Genomic DNA, 24,595 nt, shown 5'->3' on the forward strand with positions numbered 1-24,595 from the left:
ATAAAATCATGACATTTTCCTCATGCAGATAATTTCCTCTTCTTGTGTTCCCTTCCTCCTGGCTCGTCCTGTTTATATTTGAGGAGTGACCTGGAAAAGGTCAGACAACAGCAGCGGTGACAGAAACAGCGCCCAAGTCGCTGCTTTAAAAGGCAATTTTTTGTCATGTATGGATTTGTGTTGTTGCTCTGGACCTTCTGGTTCCTGGACAGGAATGTGCTCTAGACATACCACCGCCAGAGGATCCCCCTCTTTTTCCCCCAGAGTTTGAATGGGGAAGTAAAATTTCCCAGAGTCTGTGGAGCTAGCCATAGCTACTGCTTTCCATTTTGAATTTTTTATTCAAACAAATGTGGATTTTGCTCAGTGATGTGTTTTGCATGCACAGTTTGTCAGTTTTAGCGGGAGCCAAAAGTCTCTGAGTGACCCATTCATCTGGATCAAACTAAGGCTGCCAGTTGGTCTTTCCACAGTAGCTGAAGCTTGGGAGCAAAATGCATGTGAATAAAAGACATCTCCTGGTCTTGAGGGTGTCACAGAAGATCCATGACATTGACCTTACCTGACAAGTTGATCTTTCTAAGACCAAATCAAAGCTTGATGAATTTAAACCTCAAGATAATGTGAAGACCTTAGTTCACACATGATTTCCTTTAACAATCAGTCTGGCCATCAAGGAGATTTGAGAGAAATACACACAGCCAGTGTATCTTTCAGGAAGACTGTTTTAATGGTTTGAAAAGAACTTCTAACTTTTACAAATAATTGTGTTCAGAGACAGATTTTCAACCTAAACGAAAGAGCAAGGACCTAGCTCTCATGGCGGAATGTAGAAACAGAAGCCTCCAGATTGATCTCTGCAGATTCTAACGTGGCCCACTTTCTCCTCATGTTTGGCTTGCTCCCAAAGCCCTTACAAGTCAGCCAGTACCTGCTTGGATTCTTCTGACAACTGGCAAAGATGTCATGTTCCACTTCCTATCTCACCACCTCTTAACCACAGATGGGCCCCAGTGGCTATCAAAAGGGAAAAAAAAAAATGTACAAGTTTGAAACTCAGTTTATGTACTCAGGACTAAAACCAAGTTTGAGACCTTTGGAACCCTTCGCAGGCCCTGGGGCATGCCTGTGCATCCCTTTGGTCCGCCTGGAGGCCAGTGAAGACCTTCAGGGCAAGGAAGAGTGGGTCAGATCAGACGTGTCCATTTCGTCACTGTCAGCCGTCAGTGACAGGCTGAATTCAGAGACCCAGGCCACAGTGTGCCAGCTAAAAAAATTATCCAAGGATTCCACTTATGCTTTAAAAACTTCCAGAAGAAGTAAAAAACAATGTTTATATGTCAAGTAAGAAATGTAATAGAGTAACTCTAATTTGCTAATATAAAATAGCTCTGCCTCTATTCAAAACAGTTGATTTAAAAAGTAGGTATATAGTCGCTCTACTTAAAATTATTTTTAGATTCTTTTAAAAAGCATATGCGTCTCTATCTCTTTGGCAAGCACGCAGCAGTGGGTCACGCCCTGCACCCGCAACCCCGGGCCTGGGAGGTTCCTCCAGAAGCCTCCGTGAACTTTTCCAAACCCTCCATGCGGGGCACACACAGGATGCCCGTGCCGGATCGTTTCCCATCAGCTTCCAGCCACCCTGCCCGCTTGTAGCTAAAAGCAAGCCAGGGATGCCCATGTCAGGTGAAGCTGCTGAGTCCATGGAAAGGCGGCGCCGGTGCTCAGGCGCTCGGTTTGCTCGGTGCGCACTCTGCAGAGGTCGCTGACCGAGCCCTCCAGGCGGCTCCAGCGTAGCGCTTCGGGAAACCTCCTGGGGCAGGACCGGGGCTCACGGGCCAGCGGGCGCGTCATTGGGACCCAGCAGGAGCTTGGCGCCCTGTTTGTCGATGCTGGAGTTGATGCTGTCTGCGTCCTTCTCCGGCTCGGGGACGCAGGTGCAGCCCACGGGGATGGTGACGTAGGCCTCGGTGTAGACCGACCGGCCGCCCGCGCAGGCGGACGTGCGGCGCAGGACCACGGTGGGCATGTAGACCGGGGCGCTGCGGAAGCGCACGTCCTCCTCGCCGAACAGCCCGGTCAGGCAGCCCCGGCACAGGCAGTAAGCTTCGGGCAGGTACCTGGGGTACCTCGCCGGGTCGTAGGAGATTCTGCAGGGAGAGAGCACTGCTGAGGTCGCGCCTGGGGACAGCCCGGCGCCGGGCGCTGAGATCCCTGGTGAGAGGCACCGGGGAGGGCGGCGGGACGGTCCTGTCCTGCCTCAGCCTGCGGGTACGTGCGTGCGAGGCCCCGCAGGCCGCAGATCCGCTGCGCGCTCCCTTGCGCTGCTTGCCGACCCTGACCCGGACCGGAAAACGACTTCCAGAGTCTGGGCTCATGTGCTCAGAAAAATCTATGCCACGTGCATAGGTGCCACCAGAGCCGCCGCCTCCCCACTGCAAGGCTGTGCAGCCCCCAACGGATGCATCCACTTGGGGCCTGGGCTGGGGACAGCTATGGTGGGTTTCAAGGACAGGCTTGGGGCAGGTCTAGAGAAAGAGGGGCTGGGGGCGGACAGTGCTGACCGGGCCAGGAGCCAGAGGCCTGCAGGGATCTCACAGGAATGAAGGATGAGAGCTCTCTCCATCGCGGAGATGCGGTGCCGAGTGCCAGCTCTCAGCGGCCTGTGAAGTGGGGGGGCTCAGGAAGGCACAGGATTCTCCTCCATTTGTGTCTGGGGGGCTAGAGCATGTCTGGGAGGTAAAGAGGCTGGATGCAGTGTGTTCTTGCCAGTGGAAATGGATCCAGTGACACCTATGTGCTAGGTCCTAAGGAGGAGGCCTGTGGGGGAGCCTCGTGTGGGAAGAGCCTGAGGCCGTCCTGGGTCCAGGCAGCCGACCAGGCTGCACTCAGAGGAAACTGGTAACACAGGGCCACACCCCGTCACCCCGTGCGCTCCCTGAACCCCAGAGGGGCGTTTCCAAGCACCAGGCCACTGTGAATGTGGGGGATGAGGTTGGAGGGAAAGTCAGCAATGACTCCAAGGCTTCCAGTCGGGGTGGCTGGAGGATGGGGCAGTGCAGAGGTCAGGAGCTTGGCCAGGTGGCCCTGCTGGCCGTGGAGCCCCCGAGGTGGGAGTCCAGGGTGAAGGCAATGGAGAGGGCGGGGGGGTCCGCCTGCAAAATGCACAGGTTGTCTCTGAAGCAAAAACACAAAAAAGCAAAATCTGACTTCATTTATTCATGCTTTCCTGCAACATACACATAGAGTTGTAGAATTTTTTTATTTTTACAGTTCTCGTGCCGCTGCCCTCCAGCCTGGGTGACGGAGTGAGGCCTGTCGCCCAGGCTGGAGTGCAGTGCCACCATCATGGCTCATTGCAGCCTTGGCCTCCCTGGCTCAAGTGATCCTCCCACCTCAGCCTCCCAAGCAGCTTCGACTACAGGTGTGCACCACCATGTCCAGCTAATTTTTTTTTTTTTTTCAATTTTTTTGTAGAGAGAGTGCCTCACTGTGTTCCCCAGGCTGGAAAAAAAATTCTTTTTCAGCTCCTTGTGGCTGCTGTTTCCTCAGTTCTGCAGCTGGGGGCCTCTGAGGCACGATAGCTTTATCCACACCAGGACACATGGGGTCATTCTCTCCCTCTGGCATCCCATGCTCCAGGCACCTCCAAGTGGAAGGCCCCTGGCAGGCCCCAAGGCCAGGATGCCCCCTTCTCCAAGCCACTGTCAACTCCACGAAGTCTCGCCATATTTTAAGGACCAATTCATTATCTTAAGAGTTTTCAGAGGCCCTCAAGTTGAGCTGCTTCCTTCCCCATGTGCTCATAACCTGTGAACACACCTGATCCTAGTCTGCCCTGCTTGGGAAGGGCAGGGACTGGGCTGTGATTGCACCTGGTGCCCTGATGCCCCTGTCTCAGCGCCCTCTAGAGGAGGAGCTCTGCAGCCAGGAAGCGGGTGAAGCTGATCCTGGGCTGTACGAGCTTCCTGTTCCTATACCCTGAGGTCAGTATAAGACCCTGACTTAATGTTAGACGGAAAAGGTAATCATAAATACCTAGGATTTGTAATATCGCCAATCGCTTTCAACATTTATCCCACAGATATCTGAGTGCCATTTCAGGCAATGGGGCTACAGACGAAGCACCTGTGCCCGAGCACTCACTCTCTGGGGATAAAGGTGCTGGTGAACACAGAGTGCGCTCACTCCGCCCGTGGCCACCGGGTAGCTCCTGGGGAATTTAGCCAGGTGAAGAAGGGAGAAGGGCATTTCGGTGTGAGGTCAAAGCACAGGGTCAAAGGACTGTCACCACTAGGAAGTACAAGGAGAAAGAGTTCCCCTCAGAGGGAATTTTAGAAAAAGCCCTCAGACTATGGAGTGGAAGATGGTCTGGAGCCCCAGAAGGAGCTCTTGGTTGAAGGCAGAGTTTTAAGTTGTCCGCTGACAGATGGTGATTAAATAAGATGATCCAGGGGTGGGTGCATGGGCGAGAATAGAGGCAGAGGAGAGCAGGGTGCACCGACTTCCCAGGGAGAAGGCTGATGGTGGTAACGGGGTGCATCCTCGGTCCACGAAAGGCAGAGGCTTGAGGGAAGTGGGTCAAACCTGAACTTGAACTTGATGGAGCCAGGCTACCAGAAGTAGGGAGAAATGGCACTATGAGGATGTGACCAGCAAAAGACAGAATGTAGGAAACTTGACATATCCCGTGTGGTTTCGGGAGAAAAACAAGAGGGAGGGGGCCTACATGACAGCCCCGAGTAGAGGAACACAAATTGGGGCGTCCTGGCCGGGCCCACACCTGCCTTCCTGGCGCAGTGACATGAAGCCAGCCGCTTCCACTCCCAGTGTCACCACCTGCACGATCACTTAGCAAACACAGCCCACCCGGACTCAGGGACATTCCACAAAAGCAGTGTCCAGTAGAGGTTGGATCCCAGGGCAGAAGCGGGTGTTTGTGGGACCCCCTAAAGAAGGCCTGTGGGGCAGATGACAGTGTCATGTCAGTGTTCATGCCCTGATCTTGAGCACTGTGCTGAGTGATGACGCTGACATTTGGGGAATCCAGGCAACCCGTATGTGGGAATTCGTCTTAATTTCACAACTGTTGTGTTAGTTTGAAATTATTTAAAATGAAGTGTTAAAAAGAAAATACAGAGAAAACTTTAAGTTTTAAAAATCATTTATGGAGACCGGGCGTCATGCCTATAATCCCAGCACTTTAGAAGGCAGGGGCAGGCGGATCATGAGGTCAGGCGTTCTCGACCAGCCTGGCCAACATGGTGAAACCCTGTCTCTACTAAAAATACAAAAAAAGTTAGCCAGGTGTGGTGGCAGGTGCCTCTAATCCCAGCTACTCAGGAGGCTGAGGCAGGAGAGTCACTTGAACCCAGGAGGTGGAAGTTGCAGTGAGCCGAGATTGTGCCACTGCACTTCAGCCTGGGAGACAGAGTGAGATTCTGTCTCAAAAAAAAAAAAAAAAAAAAATCACTTATGGGACAATCACAGAAATTTGATTGTGAGCGTGAACGTGTGTGAGCATGTGAGTGTGGGCAGCTGTGTGTGAGCATGGGCAGGTGTGTAGAGTGTGGGCATCTGTGTGGGTGTGAGCCAGGCATGTGAGTGTGAGGTATGTGTGAGCGTGGGCAGGTGTGTATGAGTGTGGGCATCTATGGGTGTGTGGGCATCTGTGTATGAGATGTGTGTGAGTGTGGACAGGTGTGTGTGAGTGTGGGCAGGAGTGTGAACATGGGCAGATGTGTGTGAATGTGGACAGCTGTGGGTGGGTGTGTGGGCAGGTATGTGTTTGGCCAGGTGTGTGTGAGTGCAGACGTGTGTGAGCATGTGCATGTGTGTGTCAGTGAGTGGGCAGGTATGTGAGCACAGGCAGGTGTGTGGGTGTATGAGTGGGCAGGTGTGAGTGGGCAGGTGTATGAGCATGGGCAGGGGTGTGGGGGCAGGGGTGTGAGCGTGAGCAGGTATGAGCACAGGCATGTGTGGGGGGGCAGGTGCATGAGCATGGGCATGTGTGTGGGCAGGTGTGAGCATGGGCATGTGTGTGTGGGCAGGGGTGTGAGCATGAGCATGTGAGTGTGGGCAGGGGTGTGAGCACGGGCATGTGAATGTGAGCAGGGGTGTGAGCATGGGCGTGTGTGTGGGCAGGGGTGTGAGCACGGGCATGTGTGTGTGGGCAGGGGTGTGAGCACGGGCATGTGTGGGGGGGAGCAGGGGTGTGAGCACGGGCATGTGTGTGTGGGCAGGTGTGTGAGCACAGGCATGTGGGGGGCAGGTGTGAGCACGGTCATGTGTGCGTGGGCAGGGGTGTGAGCATGGGCATGTGAGTGTGGGCAGGGGTGTGAGCACGGGCATGTGTGTGAGGTGTGAGCGTGGGCATCTGTGTGAGCGTGGACAGGTGTGTGTGAGCATCTGTATGAGCGTGGAAAGGTTTGTGTGGGCATCTGTGAGCGTGGACAGGTGTGTGTGAGCAGATGTGTGAGTGTAGGCAGGTGTGGGTGCGGGCATCTGTGTAAGCATGGGCAGGTGTGTGATTGCAGGCAGGGGTGTGAGTGTGGGCAGGTGTGTGTGCATGAGGGCATCTGTGTGAGGGTGGGCAGGTGTGTGTGCATGTGGGCATCTGTGTAAGCGTGGGCAGATGTGCAAGTGTGGGCATGTGTGTGGGCAGGTGTGTGTGTGGGCATCTGTGTGAGGGTGGGCAGGTGTGAGTGCAGGCAGGGGTGTGAGTGTGGGCAGGTGTGTGTGCATGTGGGCATCTGTGTGAGCGTGGGCAGATGTCTGTGGGTATCTGTGAGCATGGGCAGGTGTGTGAATGCGGGCATCTGTGTGAGGGTGGGCAGGTGTGTGTGGGTGCGGGCATCTGTGAGCGTGGGCAGGTGTGTGTGCATGAAGACATCTGTGTGAGCGTGGGCAGGTGTGTGTGCATGTGGGCATCTGTGTGAGCATGGGCAGATGTGTGTGGGTATCTGTGAGCGTGGGCAGGTGTGTGTGAGTGTGAGCATCTGTGAGCATGGGCAGGTGTATGGGCATCCGTGAGCATGGGCAGGTGTGTGGGCATCTGTGAGCATGGCAGGTGTGTGTGGGTATCTGTGAGCATGGGCAGGTGAATGTGGGCATCTGAGCATGGGCAGGTGTGGGCATCTGTGTGAACGTGGGCAGATGTGTGTGAGTGTGGGCATCTGAGCGTGGGCAGGTGTGCAAGTGTGGGCATGTGTGTGGGCGGGTGTGAGTGTGGGCATCTGTGTGAGGGTGGGCAGGTGTGTAAGTGGGCATGTGTGTGGGCGGGTGTGAGTGTGGGCATCTGTGTGAGGGTGGGCAAGTGTGTGGGTGCAGGCATTTGTGTGAGCATGGGTGGGTGTGCGTGAGTGTGGACAGGTGAGCATGGGCGGGTGTGTGAGTGTAGGCATCTGTGTGAGCATGGGCAGGTGTGTGTGGTGCTGACATCTATGTGAGCATGGGCAGATATGTGTGGGCATCTGTGTGAGGGTGGGCAGGTGTGTGTGAGTGCAGGCATCTGTGTGAGCGTGGGTAGATGTGTGTGGGTATCTGTGTGGGCAGGTGTGTGCGAGTCCGGGCATCCGTGAGCGTGGGTGGGAGTACGGGCATCTGTGTGAGCATGGGCGGGTGTGTGAGTGTGGGCATCTGTGAGCATGGGCGGGTGCGAGTGCAGGCATCTGTGAGTGTGGGCAGGTGTGTGCGAGTGCGGGCATCTCTTAGCGTGGGTGGGAGTTCGGGCACCTGTGTGAGGGTGGGCAGGTGTGTGTGAGTGCGGGCATCTGCGTGAGTGTGGGCGGGTGTGTGAGTGCGGGCATCTGTGTGGGCGTGGGCGAGGGCAGGCATCTGCGTGGGCGTGGGCGAATGCAGGCATCTGCGTGGGCGTGGGCAGGTGTGTGTGTACTCACACACACGTGGCATGCGCCAGGCTGAAACCTTGGTAAGCTATTTCAGAGGTGCACAGGCGCCCTCCAGACTCCAGCAGTTAGTCTGGATGTGATCTTGCTTCTGGGAAGTCCTGAAGGGCACCGGGCAGCTGCACACACGTGAGATGTGGGTTTGGAAAGGCGCGGTCAGAACGGCACAGAGGTTGTGGCAGGAAGACCAAAGGCGGGCGGGCGAGCGGCTCAGGCATCCCTCCGTGGACTCAGTCTCCTCACGGGTGGGATCAGTTTACCTACGGGGATCACCGGGCCCTCTGAGTTCTCGTCACCTGGGACGGGTCTTTCCATGCCCTCGGTATGTAGGTGACTGCTCATGTCTCACCATCCTGTGAGTTCATGAAACAACTGTCACTCAGGCGTCACTCCTGGTAGTTTTGTAGGTGACCGTGGCTTGGATGCAGTCAGGGTCAGAGTTTCACTGGCCAAAAAATCATCTGCAGCCCTCTAGAGGGCTTGGGACTGGCATTGCCCCAGCGCTGGAAGGCCTCTGGGCTGAGGCCTCTGACAAGACCCCTCCTCCCATGGCTCCCTGGGCCGCGGGAGGTCAGAGGCATGAGCTGGGCAGGTTTCAGGCTGTTCTCTCGCTATGAAAGGTGCCGCCAAGGGGGGTGCCATGCATGTACCATGCGGTGCTGCCCAGGGCGCAGCGGCATGAGGCCTGCAGCCCCAGAGCAGCAGAAAGACAAGGCCTGCGCCTTCAGAAGGACCCAGCGGGGACACAGGAAAGAGGTCACGAGAGAAGCCGTGGGCCCTCGCTGGCACAGACACAGATCCGAAGTCCCTCACCCTATAGCCTCCTGCCTGGCATCTGTGGACATCAACAGCTAGGTGTGCTTTCTGGTTAAGGAAAACTGCCGCAAAAAAAAAAAAAAAGAGAGAGAGAGAGAGAGAGAGAGAGAGAGAGAGAGAGAGAGAGAGAGAGAAGACGACCCAGCGAGAAAGTGCAACGGGAGCCTTTTCTCTTAGCAAACAGGGACAAGAACCACACGGTGCTCCGCCCTGCCCCGCGCCTCCTGCTGCCATGCTTCTGTCTTCACATTTTCTGCGTGCTGCTTGCGGAAGCTTGGCACGGGGGCATGCTTGAAACACATCAATCTTCCCCTCTCGTGGGATCTCAAAAGTGTCCCTGGCCATGTGGGAAGCTTGGCTGGAGCGAGTGACAGGTGGCCGGCTTAATCCAGGAACAAAGGACGAGTCCTCCAGGGATGATTAGAGGTGATGGAAACTGAGCTGGGAGAGGAATGTGACAGCAGAGACAGAAAAAGAGCCCTGCCCCGGGGCCAGACGTGCTAGGAAACAATTTGAAGCGGCTCCGGAGCTCAGAAAACAATGAACGCATTCCGAGGGAGGATTGGGCCACCTGATGTGTCCTCTAACTGATGCCCAAGGATAGCCGGGGCACTGGCTGGCACATGTGCCTTGATGTGGCTCACCCTCCCACCTTGTGAAACATGAAATTATTTCAGAGCAGCAGGGGCTCAGGATGACTTTCTCTCACAGCAGGGGAAAGACCCCAGCCCGGAACAATGCAGAGGAAATGCCTTCTCCAACTCTGGCCAGCACCGAAATGTGTCCATGGAGCCAGGCTGCCTCGGTAGTGTGGCTCGCCAGATCCGAAGGTCAATGAGTTCAACCCAGCAGACTCTCTTAAAAAGGGGGATGGAGGCCGGGTGCGGTGGCTTATGCCTGTAATCCCAGCACTTTGGGAGGCAGAGGTGGTAGATCATGAGGTCAGGAGTTCAAGACCAGCCTGAGCAATATGGTGAACTCCCCCCCCCCATCTCTACTAAAAATACGAAAATTAGCCGGGCATGGTGGCATGCACCTGTAGTCACAGCTACTCGGGAGGCTGAGGCAGGAGAATCGCTTGAACCCAGGAGGCGGAGGTTGCAGTGAGCCAATATCGCGCCACTGCACTCCAGCCTGGGTAACAAGAGCAAGACTCCATCTCAAAAAAAAAAAAAAAAAAAAAAAAGGGAGGATGGAGTCATTAAGAGTCTGGGACCGGCCGGGCGCGGTGGCTCAAGCCTGTAATCCCAGCACTTTGGGAGGCCGAGGCGGGTGGATCACGAGGTCGAGAGATCGAGACCATCCTGGTCAACATGGTGAAACCCCGTCTCTACTAAAAATACAAAAAATCAGCTGGGCATGGTGGCATGTGCCTGTAATCCCAGCTACTCAGGAGGCTGAGGCAGGAGAATTGCCTGAACCCAGGAGGCGGAGGTTGCGGTGAGCCGAGATCGCGCCATTGCACTCCAACCTGGGCAACAAGAGCGAAACTCTGTCTCAAAAAAAAAAAAAAAAAAAAAAAAAAGAGTCTGGGACCTAAAACTGTGGCCCAACTTAATCAACACCCAGTAACCTTGGGCAGAGAATGCCACCTTGTCTGGTTCTCTCCAAAGTGAAGGAGATGGATTTGATGAGCACTTCCCCCAACGTCCTGACGGCAGGACTGATAGATAACATTTTCACCCATGTTTTATGCTTAGAAAAGACACTGGCAATAATACATTCAGTCTCTAAGGTCTTGGAAAATTCCAATTAATCTATAAAGTCAGTGCAATTCTAACCAAATTCCAGAAAGATTTATCTGAGAACTTGGCAAGCTAATCCTAAAATTCATAGAGAGACAAGAAAAAGGCCAAGAATACTCAAGACAATTTTGAAAAAGAATGAGGGGGCAGATCACTCCAGCAGATTTCAAGACGTTATACAACCATGGTAATACCAAGACATCTGCTGTCCCCTGGGGACACTGAGGGACATGCAGCATCCCTCTCCAAGAGCTGAGGGTCCTCTGAAAAACACTAACCTTTGCAGGAGATAAAAGAAGGCCGCATAAACAAGATTTCCAAAATGTGGTTTTCAGACCACCTGCAGGAAGCCCAAATGGGACTCTTGTTAAAAATGTAGCTTCTGGCAGGGTGTGGTGGCTCCTGCCTGTAATTCCAGCCTTTTGGGAGCCACTTGAGCTCAGGAGTTCAAGACCACCCTGGGCAACAGTGAGACCCCCATCTCTACAAAAAAATATTTGAAAGGATAAAATTTAGCCAGGTGTGGTGGTGCATGCCTGTAGTCTCACCTTAGCTCCTTATGCTGAGGTGGGAGGATCGCTTGAACCTGGGAGGCGGAGGTTGCAGTGAGCCAAGATCGCGCCGCAGTGAGCCATGATCACACCACTGCACTCTAGGTGACAGAATGTAACTGTCTCAAAAAAATAAAAACAAAAAAAGATATATATAGATACATCTATAGCTCAAAAGTTTTAAGTTAAAAAAAAAAAAAAATTTTAGGCTGAGCGTGGTGGCTCATGCCTGTAATCCCAGCACTTTGGGATGCCAAGGTGGGTGGATCATGAGGTCAAGAGATCAAGGCCACCCTGGCCAAGATAGTGACACCCCGTCTCTACTAAGGCTCAGGCACAAGAATTGCTTGGACCTGGGAGGCGGAGGTTGCGGTGAACCAAGATCATGCCACTGCACTACAGCCTGGTGACAGAGCGAGACTCTGTCTCAAAAAAAAAAAAAATAAAAAAAAAAAATAAATAAATGCAAATTCTCAGACTTAACACCACACCCAAGGAGTCGGAAGCTCTCCACGCTGTCCAAGTGATCTGTTGTACTCATTTAAGCCGGGTAGTCCACACGGTCAGCAACAGAAGCGCTATCCCTAAAGGCTAGCTAGCCATTGGCTAACCGTGGATCTATCAATTTGCAGCTGATAGCAAACAATTGGACGATGGCATTTTCCCAAGTGGGTGTGAATTTCATGACTGTACCAGCCCAGGACTTTTTCTGCATTTCCTCCAATGAATACAGAAGGTCATTATTAACCCAGTAAGCAATCAGTATTGCCAATGGGATGGCTTCCCTGGAGGCACATAAATGAGCTTATAAAAAATAGTTATCAGGGTCCCCCCACCCCCAGAGATTCTGCTCTAGAGTGGAGCTGGGGATTCGTAGTTTTTAAAAGCTCCCCAGATAATTCTAATAGACAGCCCCGGTATACCAGTTGGTCGAAATGTTTAAGAGAAGTCATGAGTCATGAAGACGGGTTTGTGTTCGCTTTCTGATCTCTCATTTTCCCTTTGGAACAAGCCCAGCAGCTGGGAGAGGGAACGGTTATAAGACCACAGGGCAAGGAAGGGGCAGGGCCCCCACGTTGGAAGCACCGTGTGTAGCCAGGCCGGCTGTGAGGCCAGGGCTGGGTATAGTAGGGCTCTGTCGGCCGGCCAGGGAGTAACTGGAGACCACAAACAGCTCCCCTGTTGCCAAGCTATGGCCAGCAGACCCATCAGCTCCACCCTCCTTCCATGCGCTAAGGCCCCAGGGAAGGGAACCAAAGATCTTCAATATGTGCTGCCAAGAAACTCTGAAAAATGCTTTTCTGGCCCCTACAAGAAAATATCAGTTGTGCATTTCTCATGAAAGAGGACATGGAAAAATCAGCCTGGGATAGCAGCGAGGTCTGCCCAAGGCACTGATCCCCACTGGCTTCCCCAGGCCAAGGAGAACTAGCGGTCAGTCCTGCCCTATCTGGGGACTGAGGTTGACTTTGGTGCGATCCTGAGTTTAACATCAAGGTCAGGACTCCAGAATGAACCCTGCTCCTCTGCCAACTGAGCTGGCTCAGGGCTACTGGGAGCAAGAAAGCTTAGCCTGCCCACCCTCTCTTTTCACTCATGGGGAAACTGAGGCACCGACAGAGCAGGGGGCTTGTCCAGTCTTCCAGCTCTCCTGGGTTAACCTAGCGGCTGGCAGTGCCCCACACAGCCGAGCTGCCTAAGCCGCACGGTAGTAACACATGCGGTGCCGTGGTTTGTGGCTGTTTAGCAACCAGTCAGGTACTTGGTTAAGCGGTGAAGCTTAACCAGGAAATCCATTTATTCCGGGGAAAGTCCTTCATCTGGGAGGTAGGGGAAGAGGAGAGAAAGATGAATGCTTTGGAAAAGAATTTGGAAGATAATTCAGAAAAAAAAAAAAAAAAAAAAGTTTTACAGAGGGAAAGAGAAAAAGAAATGAGAATGAGAACCCAGATTTCTTAAAGGGTTTCATTCTTCTGCCATGGCAAATGCCACACATTCAGTGCAGCTGGGAAGCGTCTCTTCAAAGGAAAAACACCACTCATGCCCAGGAGGTGGCTTAACTATCCGCCCCGGGGGAAGCTGCAGAATCTGGGTTCAGAGCCATCTTTGAAGTGTCCGTCCTTGGGGCATGCGCCTGTGTACACCAAGCCAGGAGTCCCCCACCAGGACCCCCAGTCAGTCAGTTGTCGCCACAACCCTGGTTATGAGGAATAATCACGATCAGAACATTAGCCTGGACTCTTTCATTCCGGAGGAGCTCTAGGAGATTCTTTTCTCCTTGGCCTCTGACGAATTTAGCGAGCGGTGTGCTCACTGCCAGTTTTTCATGTGTCGCCTCTGGAACACAGACACCATAAGGAATTTCACTGCACACCATGTGCAGAACTTCCTGAACTTGCCCAGATCATTCTGTTGGCATGAGGGCACATGCGTTTGATTCAGGTGAGGAGCATGGCAAGAGGCGCTGACGGAATGAAATAGTATCACCAGCCCTGGTTACTCTAAGAATGCTAAAGTAAAACCCAGGCAGTAAGGGGAACATAGCTATCAAAGCAATACGAACATACCTATTTTCAGACCGAGAGCCGTTAATCCCCTGACAATGCCCCTGACAATGCTTTTATTTTTACCCTGTGAAACAGTGATAAGGGCAGTAGAGCCTGCGGTATTTTAAGAAACTGGGGCAAGGGGGGAGTCTGCGCCACACCTTGGCCAATTCAAGGTCATTTATCCACACACACCGTTTAAGGGGAAGATACCAACCCTTCTTAAATGAGCTGCTTTAAACAACGCGGGGCTCCTTTCCTCCGAGAATGGATGATGGGCAGTGCTCCAGCAGCCCTCTCACAGGCTGTGGCTGACACCGTCCCAGCCAGGCAGCCGAGCCCTCTCTCCTTTTTCCTTCCTGTCCCTTTCTCTAACACCCCCGTTTTGTCAACCAAGCGTTATCATTAGAGGGTGGCGTGAAAGGTCACCGCACCTGCGCCCACGTGCTGCGTACAGATCCTCCCTGAAGGCGAGGCTTCGTTTGCTTTCAGACGAGAGAAAATAACCCATAGTTTGGAGGCAGGGACCCAAGGAAAATGTCATTAAAAAAAAAAAAAAAGAAGAAAGAAAGAAAAAGGCAGGCAAAGAAGGAGAAAGAAAGAAAAAATAAAGAGAAGAAAAGCACCTCCGGTCCCCAAATTCCAAAGAGAAAGAAATCGATGAAAGAAAAGAGAAGAGAGAGAGGGGAAGGGAGAGAGAGAAAGAGATGGGAGGGAGAGGGAGGGGGAGAGAGAGAAATAAAAGAAAAAGAAAAAAGAAAAGGGAAGAAAGAAAAACAACCCTGTCCCCAAATTCAGAGACCACGCGGTGGGGTTGGGGGGGCGGCCAGGGCGTCGGGCGAGGACTCTGGCGCCGTGCTGCCCCCTGTCGGCCACGGCTGGGAGCGCGGCCTCAGCCTGCAGGTGGGGTTTGCTGCTCTGTTATAACCCCTTGGATAAATTTTTTTTAAAGAAAGATTTGACGGAGAGAAAGTGGTGCCAACAGTACCTTGTGACTGCAGGGCAAGTGTCAGGGTCCGTGAGTCCCAGCTGTCTTCAGAGGCCTGCCCACCAGCCCCCAGTCAATATTTGATGAATGAATGTGACCCTGGGTTTCAACATCGGTCTAATGGATTAATGGACAGCCCACACAGAAACAGGATGCTTGGGCCAGCTACATGTAAGGGTTAGAGGAGGGGTAAGTAAAAATATCCTTTTAATAAATCCAGCCTTTCCTGATGACGACATTGCTAAACTACAGCACTGCCCAATACCAGATGATGGACTTACCAGAGCCTGAGGGTCGCAGTGAATGGGCCATTGCTCAACTGCCCCCAGGTAACTGGAAGCCGAACCAGGGCACATTTAGTAAGTAGGGGATGTCCTTAGGTCCACGGAGAGCCATCCATCTTCACAGCTGTTTAGTATTTCATCTGACCAGCTGCCTATCAGCAGACGTTCAGGTGACTTCCAGTTCCCGGCTTCACACATCTGTTTCCCAAGGTGGCGCTTTTCAAATGAAATCCCTGAAGGGAATTTGTTTTCTTCTGAGTTCCCGTCTTCTCAACTGTCATCTGCTGAAAGTTCTGGTAACTTGGGTTCTCCACAGGAAACTGTCAGCTGCTTTCGGCCAGGGTGCCTGCATTGTGGCTGCACTGGGCTGCTGGGGAGGGTCTCTTCCAATGCCATTAGTGACCTACGGTGTCTATTTGAAAGTCGCTTGACCTCCCATCCCCTGTTCTCCCTACTCTCCTTTACTCCCTGCTGCAGTTTGACTGTGTCCCCCCCAACAGTTGACGGGTGAAGAATTCGGTTGCCATGGTAACACTGTGGGAGGCGGGGCCTTGAAGAGGTGATTGGTCAGGAGGGCTCTGCCATCCTGGGAGGGGTTCCTGGGAAAAGGGTGAGTTCCACCTTCCCTCTCTGTCTCACCCACTTGCTTCCACCTTCCAGTGTGGGAGGACTCTCACCAGATGCCAGCACCACACTCTTGGGCTTTCCAGCCCCCAGGCCCTGAGCAGAATAAATCTGTACTCTTTTTTTTTTTTTTTTTTTTTTTTGAGTTGGAATTTCGCTCTTGTCACCCAGGCTGGAGTGCAATGGGGTGATCTTGGCTCAGTGCAATCTCCACCTCCTGGGGTCAAGCGATTCTCCTGCCTCAGCCTCCTGAGTAGCTGAGATTACTGGCATGTGCTACCAAGCTCGGCTAATTTTGAACTTTTAGTAGAGATGAGGTTTCACCATGTTGGTCAGGCCGGTCTCCAACTCCTGATCTCAGGTGATCCACCCACCTCGGCCTCCCAAAGTGCTGGGATTACAGGTGTGAGCCACCGGGCCTGGCCAACTTGTACTCTATAAATTACCCCATCTGTGGTGTCTGTGATAGCAACAGAAAACAGGCTAGGACAGTCCTGGTTCTGTGTCTCTGTTTTCCTCCTGACTACAGCTATTCACAGAGTTGTTTACTATAAAATAAATTTAGGTGTAGTCTCTTAAATTGTCTAGAGGAAAACAGTTAAAGAAAAAAGTAACAAATAAAGCCTAAAAATAAATTATTGTGCATTACTCATAACATAGAGAAGAGTTATCTTTAGATGACTACCAAAAATTGGAAAATAACCCGTTAAAAAATATTTAGAGTACGGTTCTGGTAGGTGTTGATTTCTGGGGTTTCATCATAAATGAGTGATGTATATCCTAAACTGTAATAAACCTCAGGGTTTTTTTTTAACCTCAGTGTTCTTACAACGTATTTCTTAATATATCAATTTGACTTTTAAAAACTTACTGAGCAATCCAATTGACTTTATTTTTGGCATTTTCGTTTTCAAAACTAAAGAGAAACAAACATTATGCCACAAAGTAAATGAACAAATATTTGCATATTCTGAAAGCTGAATGCTCTTTTCTAAGCTCACCAGGTGAGGCGTGGGCTAGATGGAACCAGACAGGTCCAGGATGAGCTCCTGGCTCTACTATTTCCTGTCTGTCACCTGGGGCCACTGCCCTCATCTCTCCAGGCCTGGGCTCCAAACCAGGAGCACAAACCAGCTGTGGAGTGGCAGGGGCTCTGAAAAGGCATCCAGATGTCTGTGGTGCCTCTTCAGGAAGCCCCAGAGCCTTTAAGAGCAAATGGTGGCCAGGCGTGGTGACTCATGCCTGTAATCCCAGCACTTGGGAGGCCGAGGCGGGAGGATCAGGAGCTCAAGAGATCGAGACCATCCTGGTCAACATGGTGAAACCCCGTCTCTACTAAACATAAAAAAATTAGCTGGGCATGGTGGCGCGTGCCTGTAATCCCAGCTACTCGGGAGGCTGAGGCAGGAGAATTGCCTGAACCCAGGAGGCGGAGGTTGCGGTGAGCCGAGATCGCGCCATTGCACTCCGGCCTGGGTAACAAGAGTGAAACTCCGTCTCAAAAAAAAAAAAAAAAAAAAAAGCAAATTGTGCCCTTCAACCAATGCCCTTGGTATGTCCCAGGCTGTCCTTTGTGCTGAAGCTTTAGTTTCTCAGCATCTGTTTTTTCCTCATTGTTGGAGAATTTCCCTTTCTGCTGTCAACTTAAAAGTTAACACGTCTAGCCGGGCGCGGTGGCTCATGCCTGTAATCCCAGCACTTTGGGAGGCTGAGGTGGGCGGATCACAAGGTCAGATCAAGACCATGCTGGCTAACTTGGTGAAACCCCGTCTCTACTAAAATACAAAAATTAGCTGAGTGTCGGCCGGGCACGGTGGCTCAAGCCTGTAATCCCAGCACTTTGGAAGGCCGAGGCGGGTGGATCACGAGGTCAAGAGATCGAGACCATCCTGGTCAACATAGTGAAACCCTGTCTCTACTTAAAATACAAAAAATTAGCTGGGCACGGTGGCGCGTGCCTGTAATCCCAGCTACTCAGGAGGCTGAGGCAGGAGAATTGCCTGAGCCCAGGAGGCGGAGGTTGCGGTGAGCCGAGATCGTGCCATTACACTCCAGCCTGGGTAACAAGAGCGAAACTCCGTCTCAAAAAAAAAAAAAAAAAAACTAAAAAACTAAAAAAAAAAAAAAAAAAAAAAAAAATTAGCTGAGTGTCATGGCGCACACCTGTAGTCCCAGCTACTCAGGAGTCGGAGTTTGCAGTGAGCCAAGTTCACGCCACGGCACTCCAGCTTGGCTCCTGGAGACAGAGCAAGACTGTCTCAAAAAAAATAAATAAATAAAAAATAAATTAACGTGTCTTTGAAATAAGGAATATGTTCACATGGCAGAAAGTTTAAAAAATACAATAGTAAAAAGAAGGTCACCTTCAGAGCCCCTCATAAGAGGCACCACGATATCCACGTTTTAAGGATGCCGTGTGTGTACATATATATAGGCATTTAAAACAGAATTTATCTTGTATACACGTTATGTCATATTTTCCCTTTTAACATAGAAATGGCAGCATGTGGCCGGGTGCGGTGCTCACACCTGTAATTCCAGCACTTTGGGAGGCCGAGGTGGGCGGATCACCTGAGGTCAGGAGTTCAAGACCAGCCTGACCAACATGGAGAAACCCCGTCTCTACTAAAAATACAAAATTAGCCAGATATGGTGGCACGTGCCTGTAATCCCAGCTACTCGGAAGGCTGAAGCAGGAGAATTACTTGAACTCAGGAGGCAGAGGCCACGGTGAGCCGAGATCTCACCATTACACTCCAGCCTGGTCAACAAGAGTGAAACTCCGTCTCAAAAAGAAAAAAAGCAAAAGCAAAAGAAAACAGCAGCATGCTATATACACCTTTCCCCGCTTCTTTCTGGCGCTTGATTGATCCAGTTATGACTTTTAGAGCTGCCTCCTTCTTCCTTGTAGTATATAACATCTAACTGCTTTTTGGTGGGTGTTTAGGTAGCTTTCCATCTCTTGCTAGTACAGCAATGAACACATATCCTTGTACACATATCATTTGGCACGTGGGCAAGTGCGTCTAAAGGGGAAATACTAAGTCAAAGGTGTGTCAGTTTCAAATCTCGATATTTAATGCCAAATCCTCCTCCATAAAAGTTGTGCCGATTCATCCCCCTGGACTTGGATGAGAATGCCTTTCCTTCACCACCTTGCCAGTGTAGCCTGCTGGGTGCCAGGGGAAAAAAAAGGGCTTCTCAGTGTAATCTCCACATGCACTTTGCTGATGCCTGAGGCCAGCGCTGCCTCCTGTGTCGAGCAGTTGAGTCATCTGACCTTCCTTTCCTGGGAACAGTCCGATCTTCGCTCATCTTTCCGTGACATCACTGGTCCTTTTCTTCCTGATTTATGGAAGCTCTTTCGGAATGAGCTCTTTGTGACTTGGGTTGCAAACACTCTTTCCCAGTTTGCCCTTTGTATTTTCTCATTTTGCTTTGCCAAGAAGAAACGGTGCATAATTATGTAACTTCATTTCTCAACCTTGTCTTTTATGACTTTTGGGGACTGTGCGAAGCTAACTAGGGCCTCCTCCACTCCAGGATTATAAATATAATTGCTTGTGTTTTTCTCTACTTCTGTGGTTTTATTTTTTACTCTTAAATCTTTCATTCATCTGGAATTTATTTTCACAGAGGAGCGAGGGAGGCCCAGGCTGTCCCAACATCATCTACTGAATGACCATGTCTCCATTCCATCCATATGAACGCCACCTTCCACATGCCTGGTTTAAAACTGATCCTCCTAAAGTGATCCTTGCTGTGCCCGTCAGTACTCCTGATTTTCTTTTTTTTTTTTTTTTTTTTTGAGACGGAGTTTCGCTCTTGTTACCCAGGCCGGAGTGCAATGGCGCGATCTCGGCTCACCGCAACCTCCGCCTCCTGGGTTCAGGCAATTCTCCTGCCTCAGCCTCCTGAGTAGCTGGGATTATAGGCACGCGCCACCATGCCCAGCTAATTTTTTGTATTTTTAGTAGAGACGGGGTTTCACCATGTTGACCAGGTTGGTCTCGATCTCTCGACCTTGTGATCCACCCGCCTCGGCCTCCCAAAGTGCTGGGATTACAGGCTTGAGCCACCGCGCCCGGCCAGTACTCCTGATTTTCAGTCCATCTCCCCATCTGTCTTTGTCGGCACTCTCTCTGACTGCTGAGCCTTCAGAAACACCACCCTGAGGCTGAGTGCAGCGGCTCAGGCCTGTCCTGCCTGCAACTCAGGAGGCCAAGGCTGGCTGATCACTTGAGGCCAGGAGTACGAGACCAGCCTGGCCAACATGGCAAAACCTTGTCTCTACTAAAAATACAAAAATTAGCCAGGTGTGGTGGCATGCCTTTATAATCCCAGCTACTCTGGAGGCTGAGACAGGAGAATCACTTGAACCCGGGAGGTGGTGGCTGCAGTGAGCTGAGGTCACGCCACTGCACTCCAGTCTTGGTGACAGAGTAAGACCCTGTCTCAAAAGAAGGGAAAGAAGAGCAAGAGGAAAGAAGAAAAGAAAGGAAGAAAGAGAGAGAGAGGGAGAAAGAAAGAAGGGAGGGAGGGAGGGAGGGAAAGAAAGCCCACCCGACCCTGTGCCCAGCCTGCAGGTGGGAACTCCTCCCCCCCCGGCCCTACCCTCAGACACTCCACCAAGGAACAAGGCCTGGCCTGGCACTATGGCTCGTGCCTGTAATCCCAGCATCCCAGCACTATGAGAGGCTGGGGCAGGAGTGTCACTTGAGCCCAGGAGGTCAAGGCTGCATGCAGTGAGCTGTGTTTGTGTCACTGCACTCCAGCCTGGGTGGCACAGCAAGATTGTCTCACAAAGAAGAAAAAAAGCGTGTCCTTCCACAACACCTTTTAGGAGACTCTCACTTGCACAGGCTCACTTTTCCTTTTCTCAGGCTGTCGCCGAGGCCGGAGTGCAGTGGTACAGTCCTCACTACAGCATCCCCGGCTCACGCTTCCCAAGTAGCTGGGACCACAGGCAAACACAACCACACCTGGCTAATCATTTTTATTTGTTTTTTGGAGACGGAGTCTTACTCTGTCACCCAGGCTGGAGTGTAGGGGGTCAATCTTGGCTCACTGTACCCTTCATGTCCCAGGTTCAAGCAATTCTGCCTCAGCCTCCCAAGTAGCTGGGAGTACAGGCGCATACCACCATGCTCGATTAATTTTTTTTTTTTTTTTTGTATTTTACTAGAGATGGGGTTTCACCGTGTTGTCCAGGCTGGTCTCAAACTCCTGAGCTCAGGCAATCCACTGCCTCGGCCTCCCAAAGTGCTAGGATTACAGGCGTGAGCCACCGCGCCCGACTCATTGGTAATTGTTTTGTAGTGATGGGGTCTCACTATGTTGCCCAGGCTGGTCTCAAACTCCTCAGCTCAAGTGATCCTCCTGCCTTGGCCTCCTGAATAGCTGGGATTTACAGGTGTGAGCCACTGGGCCTGGCTGGGTCTCGCTTTTTCTAATCTTCCCAATAACCCAGGAGATGGTGAGAGGCCATCACAAGGAGGAGGGCAGAGAGGGCTCTCCTGGCAGAAAAAGGCAGGAGCAGCTTTGGCAGTCGGCATTCTGAGGTCCCAGCCCAGCAGCCATCCCCTGGAGACTCTCTCCTTCAGCAAATATAAGCCTCCCACCTCCATTTACCCATGGAAAGTGATCTCATCACTGTTGTTAAATATGAAAAATGATGCACGTGACACCTTCAGCCACCTGCTGCAGCTGTCACTCCTGCTCCTGGGACCACCCAGCACTGAGGCTCCACACATGGGCTTTTTCGGGTGGCCCAGACCATGCTCCCCGAACCTGTGCGTCATCGTCATCCATAACCTCCCTCTGCTCCCGGATCCTGCCTGGGGTGACACATCTGTAGCAAGGGCAGCTAATTTGACTTCCCACGCACAGAGCGCCAGGGCTGCTAGCTCTGTGTGTCCCCAGCTCTGCTCTGTCTCCTGAGCTCTGCTCAGTTCTCGTCACCTGCATGCCTTTCAGGCAAAACGCAACAGGCTTGATACTAAAGCCATGATTGCCTCCCACAGCACTTGTTCCTAAGTCTATTTTCCTATTTTGCTCAAATATCATCAACAACCCAAGCCAGAAACATGGGCCCATGCCTTCGGGAGGCCATGTGCTACTCTTAGGCCCTCGGTCCAGCCTGTGGGCGGGCATCGGTTTGCCTGAGAGTTCCAGTCTAATATAGGAAGATGCCGGGTCAGCAGCTTGTGTCCAGAGAAGCTAGACTCTGGTTCGGAGAGATCCCCCACGTGGCTTTAATCCTATTTGGCATATCAGATGCATAACACAAGGTTGGAGAAAGAAGAATGCCGTGGCCCAACCGTTTGGGTCCTGGAAATGGAGGAAAGAGAGAGGAAAAGCAAGAGCACAAATCACCAGAATGCGTGGCACCTCGCGTGTGCCCTGCAGGCTCCAGCTGAAGGACAGGAGTGAGAAGGGTGGAAGGGCTCCCACCCGACTTCCCCGTGTGCAGGGGCTCTGAGGAGGCTCGCCACAGTGCGCTGGGTCCTCTGCAGAGTGGCCAGGCAGCAAGAGGCCCTAACATGTGGCTAGGGGTCTTGAGTGTTGTCGAGTAAAAGGAAATCCCCCTACCCAGCAGCCAGCAGGTAGAGGCTCTGAGGAAGCCCAGATGTGTTTTAGAAAAAGGCAGCACATTTGCCCTGACTCCCCACTGCACTTGTCTTCTTCAGTAAGCATCGTTCACGGTGATGCTAATCTCCGCCTCCCACCACGCTGCCCCAGTGAAGCCCTAGGTCCGTTGGATGGAAGCGCTGTAGCTCACAGTCCAGGCCATGCCCCGTGGGACACCGTCCTAAACCAGAGCGGCTGGCTGGCTTCTTTGATCATAACTATTAAGCTTTTTTATTTTTATTTTTTTGCTTTTTCTTTAATTTTTATTTTAGAGACAGGGTCTTGCTCTGTCACCCAGGCTGGAAGGCAGTGGCGCCATCACAGCTCACTGCAGCCGGAACCTCCCGGGTTCAACCAGTCCTCCCACTTCAGCCTCTGGAGTAGCTGGGAGCACAGGCACCAGACAGCACTCTTGGCTAATCTTGAACAATTGTTTGGAGAAACGGGGTTTCGCTGTGTTTCCCAGGCTGGTCCCGAAATCCTGGACTGCAATCCTCCTGCCTCGGCCTCCCAAAGTGCTGGGATTCCAGGCATGAGTGTCAAGCTGCGCACTGCTGACAAAGCCGGGATCCAGCTCCGGCGCCTGTCTCCAGCCTGACATCGACGCCCACACCACAGGCAAACACCTCGCCTCTGCCCCCAGCCCCCGCCCGGCTTCCGGCTCTCCCCAGCTTCCAAGCGCTTTGTACCCGCTCGCCATCAGCTGTCCCTTCCCTCAGCACTGCCTTTGCAGGCGACTTGCTCTCCTCCATCGAGACTCAGCTCTTTCACGAAGTCGTTCTCGACCTCTGCAGCCGTGTGAGGTCTCACCCCCTAGGGCAGCTCCTCCTGCTCCAGCTAGATGGGGGACGGCGACAGGGGCCTGCCGAGGACACCGTCGCTGCACCCCGCCTGCACGCCCGCAACTTCTCCAGCCTCCCCCTTTTGCAGGCTGTCCCTTTCTTCTGAAATGACCTCTGTTCCAGGCCAGAACACCCTGGAAACTGTTCACGTCATAACATGCTCGGCCGGGTGGTGTGCTTTCCTTCCCAATGATCCCCACTCTTCCCTTCTCAGGCTACTGAGCTGGAGGGGCTCCACTCCAGCCACCTCTGGACTACAGGATGACTCAGGAAATACGTGGACAGGACCGCGCACGTCCAGCAGCACCTCCCTGGGCCCCCTGTACAGAGCATGGTCCACATCACAGGGTCCCTGACCAGCGCCTTGTGACCCCAGCCAGCCTGGCGGAGATGAGAGGCTCGACAGACGCGTGTTGCAAAGGCAATGCTGGAGGGTGAAGAGGGAAAGCAGGACTCTCGAGGGAGGTGCTGGGCGGGCCTTCGCGGTTTCGGAGTTGGCCGCCGGCGCGCCAACTGCCCCGCCCCTCCCCGCCCCACCGCAGCGCCTCCCGCACCCCCCCCCCGCCCTCCCGTGTCTCGCCCCGCCCCGCCCCGCGTGCCACGCCCCCTCCGCGTCGCCCCCCCGCCCCGCCCCGCCTCTGCCCGGCCCCGCTCCACCCTCCCCACCTGCCCGGCCCCGCCCGGACGCGCCCGCCGCGCCCGCCGCTCACCTGTAGGCCCAGGGGGACACGCTGCGCAGGTTGGTGGGCGGCCGGAAGCGGCGGTCGGCGGATCTGCCCCCGGCCGGGCAGCTCGCGTTGCGCGCCTGCTCGCGCGGCCCCAGCTGCAGCGCGTGGTGGAAGGCGCTGAGCACGCCGGCCGCCAGGCGCCCGTACAGCTGCTCCAGGAGCTCCTCCGGCCGGTCGGCGCAGCCCCGCGGCCGCGCCGGGCGCCTGCCCGCCCTCGGGGCGCCCGCGGCCCAGCCCGGCGGCAGCACCAGCAGGAAGCCGGCCACCAGCATCCAGACCTGCGGGACAGGCCACGCTCAGCGCCCGCGCGCGCCGGAGGAGCCCGCCTGCGCCCGGCGCCCGTGTCCCGCCCGCGGCGCCCGGAGCCCGCGGGCGCCTCCCCTCGCCCCGCAGAGCCCGAGGCCGGCCCGGAGGATGGGAGCCGCGCGGGCTGGCCCTCGAGCGCCTTCCCCGCCCGCCCGCCGCCCGCGGGGTCCCCGGGGCCCAGCCCGGCGCCGGCCCGCGCGCCCCCGGCCCCCACCGCCACCGCCTCCCCGAGCCGGGGGCCGCACGGGGGGCTGGTGCGGGGCGCGCGTGCACGTGTGCGTGTGCCTGCCGGGCTGCTGCGCCGCAGGCTGTGAGTGCCTGTGACCCGCCGCGCCCTCACCCCCGGGCGCGCCATCCTCGCGCCGCCGCCAGCGAGGGAGCCCCGGAGCCTGAGACTCGCCCGGACCCGCCGCCTCGCAGACCCATCCACGCCCCCGCGCCTCGTCATCCGCCCGCCCCCGCCAGCCCGCACGGGGTCCGGGACCCGCTTTCGGAGAGAAGCCCCCTGTGGCCTTTCCTCGTACCCGGGGACGCGGACCGAGGAGCTGACTGCGCGAGGTCGCCGCCCGGGCTCATGACTCAGAGCGGCTCTGCACCCTTCGCCTCCGGGAGCTGAAAACATTTT

The 24,595-nt window shown here is 53.7% G+C and overlaps 1 protein-coding gene across 1 annotated transcript; it reads right to left on the minus strand.

Annotated features, from left to right (window-relative positions):
- Positions 1-104: 104 nt before the first annotated feature.
- On the minus strand, positions 105-24,595 carry IL17D (interleukin 17D). The gene is made up of 3 exons (XM_039473310.2): positions 24,311-24,595; positions 23,647-23,942; positions 105-2,153 (listed from the first exon to the last, which is right to left on the minus strand). Exons 1-3 carry the CDS (start codon positions 24,590-24,592, stop codon positions 1,835-1,837), a joined length of 897 nt encoding a protein of 298 aa, XP_039329244.1. The 5' UTR covers positions 24,593-24,595; the 3' UTR covers positions 105-1,834.

The sequence above is a fragment of the Saimiri boliviensis genome, chromosome 16 (genome assembly GCF_048565385.1).
Source record: "Saimiri boliviensis isolate mSaiBol1 chromosome 16, mSaiBol1.pri, whole genome shotgun sequence".
Taxonomy (NCBI): domain Eukaryota; kingdom Metazoa; phylum Chordata; class Mammalia; order Primates; family Cebidae; genus Saimiri; species Saimiri boliviensis.